Here is a 22618-nt window from a genome sequence, read left to right on the forward strand (position 1 = left end):
TGTCACTGTATTCAAAGCTTCAGCCCAAAACGATCTTGGTAACTTTGCATCTGACAACAAACATCTGACTCTCTCAATCAATGTTCGATTCATTCTTTCAGCTAACCCATTTAACTGTGGAGTCTTTGGTGGTGTTCTCTGATGTCTGATTCCCTGTCGCAGACAATACTCATGAAACGACCCTGTGTACTCGCCACCATTATCAGTACGAATGCACTTCAACTTTTTCCCAGTTTCCCTTTCAACTGATGCTTGAAACTGTTTAAACACCTCAAAGACTTGATTTTTAGACTTCAAAGTGTAAACCCATAGCTTTCTTGAACAATCATCAATGAAAGTCACAAAGTAAAGTGCACCACCATGTGATCTTACTTTTATCGGACCACAAACATCTAAATGGACCAACTCTAGCAACTCTGATTTCCTATGAGGAGGATGGCTTCTAAATGAAACTCTTTTCTGCTTTCCTGCTAGACAATGAGCACAATTCTTCAGTGTAGCATTCTTTAAACCCGAAAGTTGATTCTTCTTCGCTAAACAGCTAAGCCCATTCTCACTCATGTGACTGAGTCGTTTATGCCACAACTCAGTTGAGCTGTCATTCAGTGTCACATTCACCATCTCTCGAGAAGTCAAAGCTTGCATCAAGTACAAATTTGAGCTCTTCTTTCCTCGAGCCACAACTAAGGAGCCTTTAGTCAGCTTCCACTGCCCTTCACTGAAGGTGTTACAAAATCCCTCATCATCAAGTTTTCCTGCAGAAATCAAATTCAAACGGACATCCGGTGCATGTCTGACATCCTTGAGAGTTAACTTTGTTCCATTGTTACTTACCAAGCTAACATCTCCCATACCAATAACCGAAACCAAACCATCATTACCCATCTTCAATACCCCAAAATCACCAGGAGTATAAAATGTGAAGAATTCCTTCCTCGACGTGACATGAAGTGATGCACCAGTATCAATCACCCAACTAGTCTCATCGCATGCTAGGTTGACCAAATTCTCATCACAAATAACTAACAAATCTTCACGAGTAACAGTAGCAACACGCTCGGATTTTTCATTGTCATTCCGATCGTGTTTATCACCACCACCTTTGTTCTCTTTCTTCCACTTGAAGCAATATTTCTTGATATGACCTTTCTTACCACAATGATGACACTCAAGATTCTTGTATCTCGATCTTGACTTGCTTCGGCTTTTATCTCTACCCTTTCTATCTTTGTCTCTGTTTCTCCCCCTGTTCTCGATAACCAACACCTCGGACTGTGATGTAGAACCCTGAGATCTTCTTCTAACCTCTTCATTCAACACACCACTCTTAGCCAAATCCAAAGTAATAATACCCTGTGGGGCAGAATTAATGAGTGAGACTCGAAAGGTCTCCCAAGAGTCTGGTAGAGTAGCAAGCAACCAAAGTCCTAAAATCTCGTCATCAAATTTGACACTCATACCAAGCAACTGATTCATCACACTCTGAAATTCACTAACATGGTCAGCTATAGACATTCCTTCTTTATATTTCAGCGCCATCATTTTCTTCAGCAAAAACAACTTGTTATTGCCCGACCTCGAAGCATACAAGCTTTCAAGCTTCTCCCACAATGTTCGAGCATGTGTCTCTTGATCAATGTGGTTGTAAACATTTTCTTCAACAAATTGCCGAATAAAGTCACACACTTGTTGATGCTCAAATTCCCATTCTTCATCACTTTTCGAATCGGGTTTTTGAGTAGTAAAGACCGAAAGATGCAAAGCCTTCACAAACAACAAGTCCTTCATTTTATTCCGCCAAAGTTGATAATTTGTGCCATTCAACATAATCATCTTGCTCGTATTAATTTCCATAATTACCTGACACAATAACCAAGCTCTGGTACCAGTTTGTTGGGTTGAAACCGAACAACCGAAACAAAGCGAAAGCACAACCGGTGTTCTTTCTCTCCTTATAACTCCTATCAAAAATTATGGCAAGCACAATAGCACAAGATATGTTCTCTAGCAACCTTAATCAACCACAAATCAACTAATGCAACCACAACAAAAATAAATAGATAGAGACACCGGTATTTTTACGTGGAAAACCCCTCTAAATTAAGGGTAAAAACCACGGGACTTTAGAGTCCGATAAAGAGCTCCACTATCATCAAATGTTCGGCTACAAGATCACAATATCAAGCCTACAACAAGCATTCAACTCCGACAAGGCTAACAATATGTAATCTTTAGCAAAAGAGAGAAAAATGAGAGAATATCACCAAAAACGTAGCTGCTGAAAAATGGGTATTTCCGACGCTACAAGTCTCGGATGAAAAATCCGACCGTACAAAGTCAAGAACACCTTATCACCTAGCTGCTGTCCAAAAATCAGCTCAATCGAACCACGGATGGACCTTCGATCAAGGAGTTGATCACTGCTGCACCAAGCTTGAAAAACTGATTTTTTTTCTATTCTCTCTTTTTCTCCAACGAGCTTCAATCTCACTCTCTGTTTTTTTTTCTCTTTTAAATTGAGAATTTGACACTCAATAATAATAGAAAGACAAAACATTATCACCTAGCTGCTGTTCAAAAATCAGCTCAATCGAACCACGGATGGACCTTCGATCGAGGAGTTGATCACTGCTGCACCAAGCTTGAAAAACTGATTTTTTTTTCTATTCTCTCTTTTTCTCCAACGAGCTTCAATCTCACTCTCTGTTTTTTTTTCTCTTTTAAATTGAGAATTTGACACTCAATAATAATAGAAAGACAAAACATTATGGCAGAAAATATGGGTTTCCCACATAGTGGGACCCATACCCAACAAAAGACTCTGGTAAACCATTTAGTTCACAGCTCGACAAGTACAAAGTCGTCAGGGAAAGAAGCATATTAACAGCCTCAAACCAATTATTTGCCCTACTGAGATTCATGGCTCCAAGGTTAAGATATAGCAAAGAAGAGAGACCAACCTGAAGCCCAAAGCTGCAAAGGATAGGATCCATACATTGATAGATCAAGAATTCCAAGTACGACAGATTTCCGAGACTATGAGGAACCTCACCTTTAAAGAAAGCTTCAGAGAGGTCAAGGTACCTCAAATTCTTGAGTGAACCGATGAATTCCGGGATCGAAATCCCTTGGAAATTATTTCCGCTCATGTCTAGGTAACTCAAATATTTCAAATTAAGCAAAGAAGGATTCAACATACCGCCAAGACATGTTCAGTTGTTAAGTGCTTCACTTTGGCCGAATGAACTGCTAACATCAATGGTTTTAAGGTCAAGCTTGAGGATGTTGCCCGTTGTATTGCTGCAGTTGATGCCGGTCCAGTTACAACAATCCTTTCCAACCCAAGACGAAAGCCAGCCTGAGGGATCTTTCAAACCTTTTCTGAATTCAAGTAATGCTTTCCTCTCCCTCTCAATACAAACGACATTTCGAGAATCAGTATTAGACTCTGCAGCTTCAAGGAAATTTGATTTAGTTAACAGAAGAATAGAAAGAAGTAGAATTTGAGTTGAAGTTCTCCGGGTAGCCATAGCTTGTTTGAATAAAAGGATTACAAAGTTCAAAAGATAGAGATGCCATTTTATCAACCTGGATTTCAAATGCCAAATGTGCTGAATAACCCCTCTGCTCAACAAAATTTAAATTTACAAGATCTAAGGCAATATGTTGACTTTTGATATTTTTAATTACTAAGAGTAAATCCTAGAAATCTTATCTTAAAAGTATAAGCATAAAACAAAAGAAAAGAGAAAACCAATACAATAATAAACATGGACTACCACTCATCCACAGAAAGAACCTCCAAATCAATGGGGGGAAAAAAGGACAGACGCCATTAAAAATGGTGCAGATATTTGTTTCATCATCTTAAAATAAAAAATAAAGCAATGAGAAAAAGAAGGAACCTCGGCGTCAAGAGGGTAGTTGTCTTCAGAGATTTTTCGAGTGTGTCCGGCAACTAGTAGGCAATCGAAGTGGGCTTGAGAAAACTCCATTTCTGTTATGGTTTTGAACTGATGAGTGTAGCCGCTAAGTGTTCCTTCTTTTTCGTTCTTAGGCTCTGTTTGATTGCCAGTAAAATATTTTCCGTAAAATGATTTCTGGAAAATGTTTTACTTTTCTGTAAAATAATTTACTGGAAAATATTTTCTGGTGTTTGATTGAATCTGTGTAAAATATTTTCTGCTGCTTAACAGATTTTTTGAAAATATTTTTCGGAAAAGTTGTTTTTACATATATTAATATATTAATAAATTTTTATATTTTAAATTATTTTTACTTATATTGCAATGATTTATTTATAATAATACTCAATTATTATTATTAAGCTACAATATTAATCGTTATAAATTGAAAAAAACTAATATCAAATAAATTATTTGTAATTGTGTTAAAAAAACAAGTATTGAATAATTAAAAAAACAAGTTACTAGAAAATCGATAAACAGAAGCAGTTTTCTACCGGAAATGAAGGAAGGAATGAAGGAGGCGATAGAGAGGAGAACACAGAAAATGTCTTACGGAAATTGAAAGGGTAAGACATTTTCCCTAAAATGTAACCCATTTTCCCTTGTTTTGGAGTTCATTTTCCAAATAGAAAATGTTTTCCGCCAATCAAACGCTGGAAAAGTTGGAAATGATTTTTCAGAAAATCAATTCCGTCAATCAAACAGACCCTTAGTTTGAAATTTTTATAGAGTGAACTAAAGACGGGAACATGTGAACAACGCGAAGTTGGACAAAAATACCGTATAGCCCTCGACGTTTGGCTTCCCTTTCGCCTTTTTTTTTTGCCTTTTACTTAAGGGGGTAAAAGTATCATAAAACCCACTCTACTATACCCTGATTGCATTTTAGCCCCTCTACTGAATAAATGGGCAAATTAGCCCATGTACATTAGATGAGTGAGCAAAACAGCCCCTCCATTAAAATTTGGTGTATATATAAGGTATATTAACAAATTTAACCTTCAAATTTTACAAGTTTATTCAATTTAACCCCTACTCTTTTATTGAAAATAAATTAGAAAATTTTAAAAGTAATAAGGCTAAAGAGTCAAAAAGGATTTAGTAATAAATTTTTTTTAAATCAATAAAAAGCCCTTTTGAAATTTAAAAATTATTTAAAAAATAATAAATTTTTAACCCCTACTCTTTTATTGGATCAATATTGTAATTTTTTAATAAAAAATTTTAATTTATTTCAAATAAAAGAGTAGGGGTCAAATTGAATAAATATATCAAATTTGAAGACTAAATTTGGTATTATACCTTACATATACATCAAATTTTAATGGAGAGGTTTGCTCACTCATCTAAAGTAAAGGAGCTAAATTTTTTTAATAAAAAGACTAAAATATAATCCAAGGTATAGTATAGAGAGTTTTGTGGTACTTTTACCCTTAGGGGTTGTGGTTGCAATGGAACCGAACTCCTTAAATATGATTGATAGAAATGTTATTATTATTATTATTATTGAAAAGTTGCTTTGCAATTATTTGTATACACTAAAAATTATTTGATTAAAATTTTAGGAAAATTCAGCACTTTTTTACTAATATAATATTACTTTACAAAATTATTTTTATTAAATTAAAATAATATTAAGGTATTTTAACATTTTTAATAATTGTTATTATTAACAATTATTTAAATTAAATACTAATAATATATTTTAATAATTTTTCATTAACTGATATTTAAATTGATCAGCAATGTATGATATTCTCACGTTTTGATCAATTTAATTGCATAAATACATTCGAACATATATTTCAACTTAAGATTGTAAAATTTTAGAACTTGCATTTTTTTCCTCATTATATTGTAAATATAAATTGGAGTGTATCCATATAATATATATATATATAGCTTGAACTTGTCTTAATGCTCATTATTTTCCTGAGTAATTCTCAATGGAATGTTACATTCCTAACCCTAAGGTAGACTAATTTTTTTTATACTAAACATTGGAATTACTTTCCGGTTAATTTTGAGGGGTAATATGTAATTTACCCTTTGAACTTGTCTCAAAGTGTTTAGTTGGTACTTGAACTTTTTTTATACCTAGTTAGTACTTAAACTTATATTTCGTCACACACATTGCCCTAATTTATTAACAACAGTAATCTTTCAAGGGTTAACATGTAGTTTACCCTTGAACTTTGTCTAAAAGTATTTAATTGGTATCTGAATTTGTTAAAAAATATATACTTTTTGAAATTAATTTATATTTTTAAAATATTTTTTATTTTTTAATTTATGTCTATCACATGTCATATTGAGAGGCTACCGCATGTCACTGCAGAATTAGTCATCAGTGCCACATTAGTACAAACTAACAATATTAGTGTAAGGTACTAATCTGAATAATGAAATACAAATTTAAGAATCAATTAAAGAAAAAAAAGGTTAAAATACTGACTAAATACTTTTTGAGAAGTTTAGAGCATAAAAAGTATATATATTTTTTGAATAATATAGCATAAAAAGTCTTAAATCCTTGAAAAAAAAAGTGATAAAATGTCATCTTCTAGATTTTTAAAGTCGGAAGGTCTCCCGTAATTACATGCGTTTGATAAAATATTATATCAAAAAATTGAATTTAAGTAAATATTAAGTTTTAAATAAGATTCAATTTGAATTTGAATATTTAAGGGTATAGTTTGTTTTGATCTGTCTTGTTTTCAAATTTTATAATATATTATCTTTAAAAAATATTTTAAGTTAGTTACGCTGAATTTCTTTTAGAGAAATAAGTAGATAAAATTAGTAAATATTAAATAAAACACCACATATTTTATTTGAAAATTAGTAAATATTAAAAATTAAATTAAATATGTCAAAAGTTCATGTATTCTTTTAAATTTTAAAATTTAATCCATGTGATTTAACATTTGAGTCCTTAAACTTTCTTTTATTTGAGAATCTTGATCCCTTGGTCCAATTTTACAATTATAAAAAAATAGAATAACTTTTTTAACCCTCAATATTTAAATAGTTTTTTTTTCAATTTAATCATTACTTGCTAAAACTGCATACAAATATAAAAATATATAAAAGTTTTTATATTTTCAATAAAAATTCCTTTTTTTTCAAAATTTATGGAAAATAAAATAAAATCTCTTTGAAATTAAAAAAATAAAAATTCATTTTAAAAAGTTAAATTATAAAAAGGGATAAGATAGTTTTTGGCCTTTCAAATTGGCAACTTGGTCTGTAATAGCCTGATTTTTAGAAATGTTGAAAACAGTGGTACGAGACCACCAAATTTTGAAAATAAGCTCGTAAATTTTATTATTTAATAATTACGAGTCAAATATGATTTTTAAGAGATTTTTGAATTAGTATTTTGTGCTTTATAAAAATTTATTAAGTCAAGAAACTGAGGAAAGAGGTATCGAGACCTCGATGTTATAAATCGAGCCGTAAGTATTTTTATAAATATTTACGGAGTGTCAATATGGTAGTGTTAAAGTTTCGTCAGAAAATTTTAACATTTCGGCAGTCAATTAATTAAAAAGGACTAAATTGAAAAGATACAAAACTTGCTAAAGCGATTAAATAACTTAACAATTAAATAAGAAAGGACTAAAAGAGTAAATGGACCAACTTAAGTGGCTGAGACGGCATACCGTTAAAAAATTCAAAGAATTTTATGTATTTAAGGACAAAATTGGAATTACAATAAAGTTTATGTGGCCAAAATTTATTTTAAGGATTTCAAGACCATTTCTTCTTGAAATTTTGGTGGGAAACAGCCATGGAAGAGTTTTTAGAGCTGGTCTTCCATATTTTAGCTTCAAGTAAGTGTAATTCTTACTTTTTCCTTGAAATTTTTATATTTTTAGAATTTTATAATTAGGTCCAATTAGTATTCTACTAGTTTCTCATTTTGTTGAAAGTTTAGGAAGATACAATTGATAAGTTCATATGATTTTTGTTATTTGATGATGAAATTGATATGTTAATGGATGTTTAAAGGTGTTTTATTAAAGAATTTTGGATGAAAACATGTTCTAAGGATTAAGTTGAAAAGTATTGAAATTGTGGAAAATTTCTAAAATTTCATGGAATAAATGGGCTGTTATTGAAATGTATGAGAATTATTAGGCTTGGATCAAGGATTAAAATGCAATAATTTCATTTTCCGAGCCTAGGGATGAAATTGTCATATATTAAAAGTTTAGGGTCAAATTGGTAATCAATATTTTACACTAAAACAGTTTTGGGCAGCAGCAGTGGTTTAGCTTTGAAAAATCACCAAAAAGTGTGGAAATCGAATTAGAAGATGAATAAAATATTAAATTAAAGCTTATTGAGTCTAGTTTCTCATAGAAGAAATTGTGTAAGCAATGGAATTGAAAATCATGAGATATAATAAATTTTGTGAGACAATGTCAGAATCATTTCAAGTTCCCCTGTTCTGACTTTGAAAAATCATTCAAAATTTTTAAAAAATAATTATGGGATAAACTATATATTTTTAGAATCTTGAATGAGTATATTTTCAAAAGAAATAAACAAGAACATTATCCGAATTATGTACAAAATTAATTTTAGTGAACAGGGGTCAGAACTGTCGAATAGTGAAATAGAGGAAACTTTAAAGAATAAACTGTACTTATTGGCTAAGCAAAAAATTCTGAAAATTTTATGGTAAAAAGATATATGAGTCTAGTTTCAGGGAAAATTAACGGATCTTAATTTGGAGCTCTGTACCACTAGATATAAATAAATTAGTGACTCTGACTTAGACAGACAGCTTAAATTTTCATACAAGAAAATAGTGAAAGTGTGGATAATGTTGTTTAAGTGTGTTATACACGTTAAGGATGTGGAATGGAGAGGATGGGGGAAATATATGAATGACTTGTGTATAAATTGGTCATTTTCCCAATTTTAATCAATAAACGTTGAATTAGAAATGATATAATGTTTCATATTAAATAGTGATTATGAAATTATGATTATCGTTATGTTATAAAATCGAATTGTAAGTTCATATGGTTAAATTTTAATGATTATTTGATAATTTTAGGAATAACATAATATGTTAATTCATATGTTTGCTATTGAATTGTGAAAATTGTAAAATAAAAGAATATATATATGAAAATTGAATTATAAGTTCAAATTGAGTAGAACGCAAGGTTGAGTACTTCTGATCAGTGACAAGAGATAAGTGGTAAGTGATTCAGTGTAAGACCATAGCTGGGCTATGGCATCGAAGTGTGTTATGTGATTATGTGTAAGACCATAGTTGGACTATTGCATCGAGGAAATGAAGTACTCAATTCTGTAAGTCGTTCTCTAATTTGACAAATTGTGGTAAGTGTTAAGCAAATTTCATGTGATAAACATATTGAATAGTGAAATTGAGCTCAATTATGTGATCTCGTCATTCAGAGATTGTGTTTGACAGGTTATGTTAATAAATTATGCGTATGTAAAATTAAATTAACGGAAGTTAAACAGCTAATGATATTGAGCTCATTTACATGAATCTGTCATTTGAAATTGTGATTGACAGGAAGAAATAGTAAATTGTAAATGACTCAAATTATCCGAAAATATTCTGTAATCTTTGGTAATACCTCGAAACCCTATTCCGGCGATGGATACAGGTTAGGGCTGTTACACTTTAGCCAAGTTGTGGTTGGATTATGCCACGTTAAACTTATAAGTTATGCATTGAAATGATTTATCATGTGGTTAGTTCCAAAAATAATTATGTTTAAATGCACTAGCTTGCGACTTTGGTTGAATGATATGTTTATGTCTTGTGTGATATGCATAGGAAACGAGTGTGGAAAGGTAATGAAATAGTAAGTTCATACTTAAAGTGTAAAATGACTAAAAAGGGGATGATGAGTTGAATTGATGTTGTTATTTAAGCTAAAGTGATATTTTCATTGCAAAGTTGAGAATTTCATAAATGTGTCAACGAATGGTATAATCGATAAATGTTGAGTTAAATGGTAAATACGTATTAGTATTAAATTTAATGATATTGAATTGTACATAAATTAAATGGAAATTGTTAGTGATATGATTTGAATTGTAAGCATGAGAAATTGTGAATTGAATGAAATTGGAATGAAGCATTGAATTGCTTAAGTATGTATCGGGTCTCGTAGGTCCTATTATTTATGAATATAATAATTTGAGGATATATTGTGAAGAATTATAAAAGCATTTTAATAATTTGAAAGTTTTAATTTAGATGAAATTTTATAACTCGGATAAATACGTTTACAAGTGTATGTGTTCTGGTAATGCCTCGTATCCTATTCTGGTGTCGAATACGGGTAAGGGGTGTTACATGGTCCTCTTTGGTACATGTATTTTTTTGTCCACTTTAGTCCTTGAACTTGAGAACTATATCTACTTTGGTACTTGAACTTGGATTCTGTCAATATTTGATGATGAACCCAGTGTTACTAGAACAAGATTGGATCAGACAGATCGAGAATTTATTGATATAATGGTCTAAACAAAGGAGTTGAACTGGTTGACTTAAAATCTATTTAAAATTGGTAAAAATAAAAATTAAAAATTGAGACAAAAACCGACAATTGATCTAGTTTCATATTTTTATTTTTTTGATTTTTATGAAATTTTAATTATTATTTAATTATTTTCGATCCAATGGTTGAATCCATAACCGATGGTCTGACCCACTCAACCATTAGTTCGATTATTAAAACATTAAATATGATACTCTGAGATTGTACTACACTATCACCTAAAATTATATATATTTTTAATTTTAAGTGATGAAGTGATGTAATTTCAGAGTGCCACATCATCTAACTTTTACAATTTTCAAGTTTAGGGACTAAATGGACCCAATTGTCAAGTTTAAGTGCCAAAGTGAACCAAGAAAAATTGCATGTACTAAAGTGATCCTGATTGCAAAGTTTAGGGGTTAAAAATTATTCATTTTATCCATAAAACCAAAAAATTTCCCCCTTTTTTTGAATGTGAATTTTACTGATCAGTAATAATAATACCAGTCATTTTGATATACACGATGATTTTAAGTTCGTTATGAACTTTATCATTTTTTTTCAAATAAAATTAATTAATCCGGGTTTCGATTTGATTCGTATAGGGATACAAAAGAGTGAGAGATTTCTACAAAAGAGAAAATTTGAGAGTTCAAATAAGAGGATTTTGTTGATTCATTTGTCGATCTAATTGATATGTATGTCATTAAATTAGTATCGTGTATCAGAATAAAATGTAAGACAATCCCAATATTTTAAAAGAAACGTGTTCTGGATCAATTCACTCAAACATAGGCCAAAAGATGTCCAAAGTGAGAAGTTTGGATCTTTCAAGGAACTTTTTTAATGGTAGCATCCTTGCTTCTACTAACGAAATGGGAACCTTAAGAGTTTTCTTGTTCTTCCAAGTTACCAAAATTAAGTTTAGTTTCAAAGTCAAGTTTAGTATTTGATTTTTTTTTTAATATCAGAATATACGTATTGAATATCCATTGGGTCATATAGTGGCGCTTGATATGATTATCAAATTGAACATCGAAACTAAACTCGGTTCACAAAAGGGATAAAAAAGAACTTAAATACTTAATTGAACATTGAAGTAAGCTATATGAGCATTGTGAGGACTCCATTTACCTCCAGAAAGCCTTATTATAGCACCGATTGATTTGGTTCGATCAAATATCACGCATATACCACATTTTTTACTAACATATCGTCATAAGTTTGTTACAAAAAAATGCCAAGACTTCAAGTTCTCTTTCTCCATAATTGCAAATGGTATCAAAATAGTGTTTCATTTCCCATCTTGAGCAACAAAAATTAGAAAGATTTGCGTATACTTACTGTGCATCCATGTCTCGTCTTTTTGGACAATGAGCTTACAATTTGGCCACACCCTAATCAATATATCAAATGTCCAAAATAATCAGTGGAATATTTGTGTGCCCCACTAGTTGATCGAATAGATCATATGCATTGAGGGTTTGCGATTCCACCATGGTACCTAATGCAAACTGTTGCATTGTTTCTAACCTTGATTGCAACTCATTGTAAGAATTATCCCAATCTTCATATAATCATGAAATAACCTTCTGTTTTGCGTACCAAGCTTTTTGATAAATGACAATGTACTTATACTTTAACACCCTATACATGGCCCGATCACTGGGTCCAAGCTATAGTGTGTCACATTCGTTGCCGGAGCAACTAAGGTCAATTCACAAAATATTTTATAACCAATTCACACTCTATATCATAATCTCATTCCAATTCATTATCAATTCATATATATCTCATGTCACATAGCATGTTTCATTCCATATTCATATCACATATCATGTATCATTTATATCATAATATTTTCTACTTCATTCAATTCAGTCCAATTTCTCGACATTTAATATCATCCAATTCGAATAATTTCACACGACAATATAAGCTTAACTCAAATCATGCAATCAACATATATATATATATTCAATGATCTCTAATCATAGAAATATAATCTGAATTCTCTTGTCACTTATCAACGACTCTCGTTTTTTCTTTCCCTGTTGACTGCCCGACGTCGTATTTAACTACGTTCGGTAAATCAATAAATAAAACAACATAAAATTTCATTTAATTCACATTTAAGTACAAAGCCAAACATATTTTGCATTTTATTCAATTTATTTCCTATACTCGGGATATGCATATCTTTCGATATCTAGTATTGGATCAAATTTTGATTTCACATTATTTCACTAAGGACTCTATACTTTTTATTCATATCATAATCTCATGACTAATTTTTAATTTATTCAATTTAGTCCCTATTGTTACAAAGCTATCTAACAAGTTTGATTCAATTTCCAATTTAGTCTTTTTTACAATCTAAGCTTGCTAACTATCAAATTCTTCAAATTAAACCCAAAATTATCAACTTCTCTTTAATGGTAACTTGCTAAAAACTTAACAATTATATAAATTAATACATGAGCTAGCTAAATCAAGCTCCCGTGATCATAAACTATAAAAAACTCATGAATTTTAACTTGTTATGTTGTAATTTTTGCTTAGTTGAATGCTACCTTTAAAAAAAAGGTGTTTTCTCCCTTTTTTTTTTATTCTTAAGGACGATGTAAGAAGATTAATGCTCATCTTTCTTCCACTAACTTAACTTTTATACTAAGATTATAACTTAATTAACCTTAATTAATTAGTTTAATAAAAAATTTATTATGATAATTTATATTTTAATTAAGCTAGTGGAAACAACCATCATCATCCACTAATTCATGACATACAATGCTTAAATAACCATTTTGACCATTTGAATAATTTCTATCTAGGCCCTCAAGTCTTTTCTTAATTAAAACTCAATAGCGATCATATTTTTACAGTTTAGTCCCTGAGCTTTAATTAACCAATTTATCGATTAAATTACTTAACCGAGCTTCAATATATTTTCATACTAACTTCCTAAATCTTTATTTTCGTCCTTACAGACTTAGTTTATGGAAATGAAGTTCGAAAATCATGTTTTTCGACACCAGTGAAATTTGGGTTGTTACGGTAATTGTCAAAATCACCACCACCACCGTAATCATCATCTTATTATTATATTATTTATTATCGATGCTAGCATTGGGAATACCTTCGGACCAAAGATCACTAGATTATTTAATATATTCGTTTTCATTTGGAAATTGGTATTGCTCATCATCCACGTTCGAATTAATAGGAATCAACGATGTTGATGATGTAACATATATGGATTGTCCAAAGCTTCATTCAGGTTGAGATCCAACCCACATACGAATGATCGTCTTCCTATTGGAGTCCATGGTAACTCCGCATACAAGCTTCCCATGGTGTATAGTCCACATATAGTTGGAGAAATATTAAGGACAAGTGTGGATGAACTTGGAATATCACGTACTCCGCAACTTTGCTCAACATTGTACAACTCAACGTACAACTGTGTTGCATCATTTTCGGTTGAAAAATGGGCTGATATCATAGTCTCGAGATCATCATCATCATAAAGCTCAAGTGTGCTATAAATGAGTGGATTATGGGACATTTTAAATCTATACATAAGTCTAGACAATATCCTCTTGCATTGAGTTGCGATTTTTGAATTGATATTTTATGTTAGTTGATCAAGTTTGACAATTGTATTGAAACACATACTTATTTGACATCTTGATTGAAAAATAACACCAATTCCCATGTTACAAATTCTCCATTATAATGGACTGTTAAAAAAAATTGTTGTCCATCTTTGAACTTTAAATCTAAAAAATTAATTAATAGCAATAAATTAATATAAATTAGCAGTACTTAATATAATATACAAATTAAAAATTAACCATACTCACTTATTATTCTCAAAATCAAATAAATGCTTAAAATAAAATTAGGACTTATGAAACTAAGGTGGGGTGAGGTTGTGATTTGAAAAAAGTATTTATCTTTTTTTTTCTTTACTTGGTTGAAACTCTGTATATGCTTTGAAGTGGGATAAACATAGGTTTCATACAGCTTAGGGTAGAATTTAAAAGGTGAGTAGGAATAAGGGTTTTAAAATTTAATTTTACAGTATTGGGTGGCAAAGTATTAGGACTTATTAGTAGTGCTTAAAAAAAATACTTTTGGCTTGAAAAGTACTTTTAATTTTTTTTAAAGAAACTGTTTTTAACTGAAATTTTTGACTTTTCACAAGCACTTTGGAAAGGAGAAGCTAAAATTTTCAGCTTTTCCTCATTCAAAAATAGTTTTGATATTTAATTACTTTTTTACCCCTCCAACAACATAGTACTTTTTCTTTTTTTTTTCTTGGTGCTTAACTACAAATGTGTTAAAATAATTAATTAAAAAATATTTTTTAAAATAATACAAATGTGTTAATATCTAATTAGAAATATTTAATGATTATATTTAAATATTTAAAATATAGTTTATATATTCGAATTAAATTTTTATAAATAATTAATATTTATTGCTTAAAAATATTTAAAAATTTATATGAAAATTTCATATATTAAAATATCAACAAGTTATAATAAATTATTTTTTATATTCTTATTAAAATATAATAATATTAACTAATTTAAATGCATATTTATTTGTCACTATTTGACAATAATACTAAACACTCAAATCTTAAACTGCACTTTACAATTTTTCACAATGCTTTGTAAAAGTAATTATTTAAAAGTAAGTTTTCAAAAATATTGCTAAATTTACCCTGATTGATCCATCACTTGAACACTAGTTTTGATTGATACAATAAACTTAAATTGGACATTGGTTGGTGAATTTAATGTTGACATGACAGTATGAGTTAGTTTCCATAAATAAATTAATCGTTTTATATAGGCTATTTATTTTCTGACTGTGGAAACCATCAACCTTGAATCCTTCGATTTTTTTCTGAAAAATTCTATAAACGAAAACGATTTACCGAAATAAATCCAGAAGCATTTTAAATCACAGTACTTTTATTTGGCGCCAAAATAACACGAGATATGGCGGGTAAATTTTAGTGGACCAAAGCACCCTCAATATTTGCTTATAAAGAAGTCAATAATAGTTGAAAAACAGCGTTATTATATCCGTCCATTTTTACCCTTACGAAAGAACAACAGATTTCCCGCCAATTAAAAGCCCTAAATTCTCCTTAATATTTTCTTTTCGCTCCCAATTCTTTACAGTACGTTCCATCAATGGCAGAAGACGAAGCCGTTGATCCGATCCGACCCGAATTCCCGACGGCAAGGGTCAAAAAGATCATGAAACTTGACAAGGACATCAACAAGGTGAACTCGGAGGCCTTATTCCTCGTTTCATGTTCCACCAATCTTTTCCTTCGATTCCTCGCCGAGAGAACAGCCCAAGTCGCCGCCGAGAAGAAGAAAAAGACGGTGAAGCTCGATCACCTAAGAACCGCCATCAAAAGGCATAGACCAACGAGCGATTTTCTTCTCGACTCGCTTCCTATTCCAGCCGAGTCTACTCAATCCGTTGCTCGCTCCGCGACGGATCGAGATCGTTCCCGGCCCGTTGCTGATAAATCCGCCCCCGCTGGAACCCGCCGCATAGACCTCTTCTTTCGTAAGCCAGAAAATGAAGCTCCGATTCAGATAAACGATGCATAGCATTTCCTTTTTTTTTTATTAGCGAACTCTACAGTAAATGCTTGTTTGCTTTTTATAAGTTTCCTTGTACTCGATTATGATTAGTTATTGAATTATTGCGTTTCTTGAGTAATGAAAAATTGAAAACACCAGCTACTTGATTATTGCGCTCCAAAATAGCAAGAAATCAAAAATATTTTCCATTCTTTTTCATTGTAAGGGCAAATGTTAACTTAAGAATTCGAACCAAAAGACTTTATATAACTACACAGCAAGATCTTTTTTTTTTTGACAAACTGAACTTATTCTCTGCAAACATATATATATTTCCTCTTCAAACTTACAATAAGCTTTTCCGGTTACTAGTGCATTAGATCAGAATGGATCTTTCATCATTTCAAGGTGATAAGGGCCCAGAAAATGTTGATACCACTGAAGCTGTTTCATCTCTTAGCTGAGAGGTGAAATTTGGTCGAGGAAATATCCTCTTTCCTTGCTCTTTCTTCCCTTCTTTGATGAAGGATGTACCAAGAGCCACCGAGCTTTTGCCATTTGATCCTAGCTGCTGGATACTCAAGGAAAGCCTCCTGTTTAAAGGGCTTGCATTGCCAAAACCTCCATTTAAGCTCTTGTTTGAAAGGCGCCGATTACTGGTGGATGGCCTAGATGTAGTGAAGTTTTCTTGCTCAACTACTACCTGGCTTTGGACCTTCTTCATCTGCTAAGAAATATTTCAACATATTAGAGAGGTCTGGTTGATTAGGACATTATAAATGTTGAATTCTACCGTGGGTTGCACATGGAATTATACTAACCCGTTGCCTTTGCTTTTCTTCTTCTCTTTCTTGCCTAGACAGGTTGTACTCTTCCAACATTGCCAAAAGAGGTACCTAGATAGCCATAGATGTCATTTCCTTATAGCAGCTTGTTTGGTTGATTAGTCATGCTTGAGATATTATGTGAAAAATATAACTTCAAGTCAGTGCATAGAGGGTTTTTGTACCCAGGGATACAAGTAACCGATTCTAGAGTAGGGAGTTGCATGTCTTGATGCATTAATGATTTACCATCACATTCGCTGAAGCATGGTTCTTTTTTCCTTTTTTTGTTGGTTATATGAACATTATTGTCACACTATCAAAGAAACGAATGTTTAGTCAATATGTAAGAGGAATATATGATATTTACCTCATCATACAGGAAAACTTTCCTTCTTTCTTCTTCCCAACTCTTGGTTTTTGCCATGAGTGAATCCACCAATGCTGCATGAAACCATTCTGTGAGAATCTATATCTCCAAAAATAAATCATACATTCATGCAGAGTTGCACAGGATAAGATATTAAGATTCACTGTTTGACACTTGAGAAACATGTTTCAAGGTAGAATGCTGAAGGCTTAACACAATCTAATTGATCATGTACCACAGTTCGGTGATTTACTTGGCACATTCTGTAATTGTTTAGTTCAGGCTAGTTGACGAATTCAATGTAATATTGGTATATGCTTATACACCTTTTAATAAAGTCAATGCCATGAGGGCTGTAACAAGTTTAGTTCTATAAGGAATAAGTATTTCTAACATGAAGGAGCTTTTCCTTTTTATACCTGGGATTTTGTTGACCGTTACTCGGGCCCTTTCTGCACGTCTCAGGTTTCTGTGAGCGCCCCTGCTGACCGAATATCTATTCTCATCCTGAAAATATTCATGAAATGGGAAACATGAGACAGATACAGCTAGAGAGATATCCAACTAGTTCTGCAGAAAAGTTGTTGTAAGATCGTTAACCATGCTATATTCTTCCAGCCACCGCTCCTCATCACGAGCTAGTATCCATTTTTCCACCTTCTCCATTATTGATTTTCTACTTGATGCTTCTTCCTTTGCTCTTGGTATCTGTTCATCTATGCTCATGAGGAGCTCGGCATAGTCAATCTCCCCTTTTGTACATCATATAGTTAGATCAAAGATAAATTAGATTTAAACGAGAAGAAAATAAATTTTGAGAAAATATGTTACTTGTTCAATCCCACCTGTGTTTATCAGATTTAGTATATTTTCCATCTCTGATCTTGAAGGAATCTCCATGTGTGATTTATTGCATATCTCTTCAAGCTCATTCTGTTTCTTGAGAAATAGCTCTTTCATTTTGCTTGCCTTTAATTGATCCAATCTCTTAACTTCAGCTTCGGCCTTGAAACATTTAAAAGAAACTTTTAAGTTTATAGCGCTTTGATAATTTTAACTTTTAAATGATGCTGATTACACCAACCTGTTGGATTATATCCAGTGTAAGGCTTCCAGGATCAGATACTTCAGCTGATGAGACTGATAATTGATCAATAACATGAGAAAACAAGTAGCGATCTCCATAGGATGTATCCATTAGGCTCCATAAATTTTTCAATGCTTTACCAAGTTGGTGAAGCTGCAAGTTGACAGAAATTCAGCTGAAGAGTTTGTGGAAGTGACAGAAATTCAGTAAACTTATGGAAAAAAGTTATCTTATGACTGAGCTGTGTGCTGTCAAGGAAAAGGAAGAACAAGTGATTGTAGAAGACTTTCCTCAAGTAAAATTCATGGCAAATCTAGGAACAAAAGGTTGACCACTCAACCAATAAAAAATCTTCTGATCTTACAATGATTTATGTTTATGTTGTCATTTATGAGGTTAGATAACAATTATGAACCATGTACTATTTGCTGCAGGGCAAGAGCATGGTGCTAGCTCCCCTTAAAAGAGCATACGGAAGAATAATGGCATAACATTATACCTTCTCAAGCCGCTTTTGTTTTTCTTCTTGCAGTGACTCCACTGTGCTGTTGAGTTTGGCCAAAATACCGTCACTTATGTTTTTCGAAATCCCACACAGTTCATTCAAGCTTGGGTGAACCTTTGTAATAATCATGGAAGATTCCATCCCCAATGTTGCAGACAAATTGTGAACAGCAGCTATATATTTTTCCACTTGCTGGAGTCTGTTGTTCTTCAGAAGAATAAAACCGGAAAGAAAAGTATATGATGTTAATTAGGATGATTCCTCTGTACAACTTCCTTAATACAAATTTTGAGGAGATTATGTACCTTCTCATTGTGGAGTCTTTGGAGCTCATTCTGATATTCCTCAAGTTTCTTCAAAGAAAGATCATTCTCATTCACCTTGACGTTTGTTATGGAGTCATCATATTCTGACTGACCAGCAATTTCGGCAGAGATTTTCTGAATTTGCCCTTGTACAGCTCTGAACTGGTTTACTCTCTCTTCTTTCCTCAACCGCATTTCCTGCAATGCTGGCGTAATGGAATCAAGTTGTTGCTTTATTGTTCCTGACATTTTCTCTGGCTGCAGAGACATTAAGTAGGAGGTCATGGAACCAAGCAATCAACATTAACAATTACTTTCTCGAGCTGCATGTTGAGTGGATCAAATCCCCAGGTTTTTATTGCCCAATTTTACTGCTAACAGGAACATTGTTCTCAGTTGTTTCGTTTATGACAAAAATCAATGGAATCTAGATTGCTTTTATCCTTTTGATGTTTTGAACCATATGAAATACCATGCATCTTTTGATATATACATATATGTATGTGTGTGTGTAGGTTAAATATGAACTTCAGCTTCAAACAAGGCAGAGATTGATCGATATGGTACCCGTCCGGGAAGGGAACGTTCACCAAGGGACAAAAGAAGGTGAGTGAATTCAGCTTCAGATTCGGCGAGTTCCTGATGCAGGCGAGCTCTTGACATATTTGCTCGGTCAACTTTTCTCCGGTAGACCTCCAGACATTCCTGTTCTAATTCTAGTAGAACCTTCTCTCTTTCTGACTGATCTTCTCCAACTTCATTCCATATCATCTATTCCATTACATATCACAAGGTATGATCTGATTACAACCACAGCTTTACCTAAAATATTTTCAAGGGGAAATAAAATAAAGAATCTCTTGCCTGCAACTCTTGAAGTAAATATCCACATGAAGTTTCTAACAGTGCAGAGCTTCTCATTCCAGGAGGCGCTTGGAACGATCCCATCCTTTCTGTATACCTGTGATGACTACAGCTGGGAGACTTGAAACTGCTAAAAAGCTGGATGCTTTGGCTAGAACGCTTGGACTAAAGGGTGGAACTTTTTGGTTTGAGTTCTTTGATGAGCAACCAAACCATGTTGTGAGAAAGAATAATGGGGTTTGAGCTGTTTGCTTAAAAGACAAGGCTGACAGAGTTAGGTGCTAGTGAAGCTTTGGGTTCAAGGGTCATCCGTTTTTGTGGATTTTCCAGGTCCAGCTTTGCCCTCTTTTTATTTTCAATTTAAATATGAAAAAAAGACAATATGACTCTCCATCTTAATAAATTAAGCTGAGGTTCCTTTATAAATAAAGTGATGTGACCCGCTTACTTGAGGTATGTATTGTTAATCAAGCATTATATTGTATGTATTACATTAACATTCATCTTAGGTGAAGTCTTTAAATTAGATTTAACCGTAACTTGATTCCTAAGCAATCCATGACCAGATGGAACAGTTTTGCAATCCATTGTTAGAATGTCAGAATCAGGAAAAAGGAACTGCAGAAATGGATGATGAAGCCCCATTGCAATGGCTAGGAGATTCCGAACCATCTGATCCCATGGTTCAACCTTGAGGTACTTATCTCTCCCTCTATGATGATTAGCTACCTAATTGTGAAGGTAAGATATTCCAAATTTGCAATACTGTCAAAGATTCCTTGCATAATTTGGATTAGGAATAGAACAAATATAATATTCAAGAGAATTTGGAAATAGTTAGTGAATCATTTTCAGCCCAACACATTCCACCTCATTCAACAAAAAAAGATTTAATGAGAAATGGTGTGTCTTCCTTATCATTAGCCAATTGGTGCTTTAGTGATATTGAGGATTAGGTTTGTAGTGACATAGATGCCAAAGCAGGAGGGCCCTACTAAGCCGTGTTGCTTTTTAGTTTGTAAGAACTTATCTAGAAAAGGAAAGTGAAAACCATGTGGCTGCTTTGCCAATTGCCACCATAGAATGTCTGACAAAAAAGGCTTCTGGCTTAAGACTTGGCGGTCGGGACCATAGGCAGTTGGCTCTAAAAAGGCAATTTTTTGGTCATTTCTTAAAGAATGTTCCGACGCCCAGTTTTTAATTGTTGTTGTTGAGAATATGATTTAAGAATTTTAAGTTGGTTTTTTTTTCTTTCTTTCTAAAAAGAATCTCGAAATACAACTAAACCCAAATTCAATGTTGTAAAATAAACAAGAAAAAAAATAAAGGAAGAAAAAGAAGAGGAGGTTTTTGGTTTTATGGTTGATGAATTGGAGATGAAATTATGTCCTTAATTTTATGAATTTAATTCTTGTAATTATTTGATTTAAAACTTAAAATTCAATAGATAATATTAATGAGGAGGATGTGCTTGGTTATGTTTAAACACATTATTTTATGATATTTTGAGTAACATAGAAACCGTCTTAAAAAATTGTCACATGTTTTTTCTTTTTAAATATTTATTTTTTTATTATTTTATTATACTTGTATAAAATACTCGGTTAATTTTTAAACTCTATTTGTGAATCTAAAAATTTCATTGACAATGACATCGCTAAATTCTTAGTATAATAATATAGATAGTAAAGTATAATTAAACTAAATTAATTAATTTGATTTAAGATTTATGTCAAATCTCAAGAGTAGAGTCTCAAATATTTTTACAAATTTTTAATCCACACATATTCCCAATCTTAAAAATTTAATTGTCAACGTATGAAATGAAGTAATACTATCATAATACCCGAAGCAAGTTTGTCAAAATCAGTAATAAGCCAAAGAAATCAATTACAAGAAGCCTCAACAGCCATAAAATATTCATATAACTTTACAAAAAAACCCTTTTTAATCTCCAATTTGTTTAGTTCTTAAACTTGTATTGTTTATCAAATCATCATAAAATGAATGGAAAAATTAATGTTTGTTAATTGTTAGAGTTTGTATGACCCGAATTTTATTTGACATTGATTAAAATAGAGTTTTTTTAATATTTAAATAGATGTAGTCGAAACTCTTGTATCAATTAGTTTTCAACATTAGTGAATTTCTCTTCCTTTGCCCGTGGTTTTTTTTCTTGAAAGAGATTTCACGTAAAATATGTGTTTTAATTTTTCTTTTCTTATTACTTTGCAATCGTTCTATTGCTATTATCGACGTCTATTATAACATTAACATTGTTGAACTGACATATGCGTGTATGTCACGTTAACAATTAATTAGTTTTTTAAAAATTATTTTCTTTGTTTTAATAATTTTTTTGAATTTTTAAATTTAATTAATTATTGATATGACATTCACGTGACAATTTGCGTGTATGTTATGTCGGCAAATAACTTTTTCATTCATTTTAAGTGATTTGATAAATATCACAAATTCAAATATTAAAAGAGATGAAAAATTAAATATAGGGTTAAAAACCTTATGCCTAAAATA

The 22618-nt window shown here is 31.8% G+C and overlaps 2 protein-coding genes across 2 annotated transcripts; one reads left to right on the forward strand and one right to left on the reverse strand.

The window, feature by feature from the left end:
* Nucleotides 1–15596: 15596 nt before the first annotated feature.
* On the forward strand, nt 15597–16286 carry LOC107909838 (DNA polymerase epsilon subunit C). The gene has a single exon (XM_016837520.2). The coding sequence runs from the start codon at nt 15724–15726 to the stop codon at nt 16153–16155; it is 432 nt and encodes a 143-aa protein (XP_016693009.1). The 5' UTR covers nt 15597–15723; the 3' UTR covers nt 16156–16286.
* Nucleotides 16287–16311: 25 nt separating this feature from the next.
* Nucleotides 16312–20613, reverse strand: LOC107909837 (65-kDa microtubule-associated protein 8). The gene is made up of 11 exons (XM_016837519.2): nt 20084–20613; nt 19787–19990; nt 19220–19477; nt 18909–19121; nt 18407–18562; nt 18168–18327; nt 17923–18074; nt 17742–17829; nt 17323–17396; nt 16950–17024; nt 16312–16852 (listed from the first exon to the last, which is right to left on the reverse strand). The coding sequence occupies exons 1-11, from the start codon at nt 20165–20167 to the stop codon at nt 16532–16534; spliced, it is 1785 nt and encodes a 594-aa protein (XP_016693008.2). The 5' UTR covers nt 20168–20613; the 3' UTR covers nt 16312–16531.
* Between the last annotated feature and the right edge of the window lie 2005 nt (nt 20614–22618).

The sequence above is a fragment of the Gossypium hirsutum genome, chromosome D02 (assembly GCF_007990345.1).
Source record: "Gossypium hirsutum isolate 1008001.06 chromosome D02, Gossypium_hirsutum_v2.1, whole genome shotgun sequence".
Lineage (NCBI taxonomy): Eukaryota > Viridiplantae > Streptophyta > Magnoliopsida > Malvales > Malvaceae > Gossypium > Gossypium hirsutum.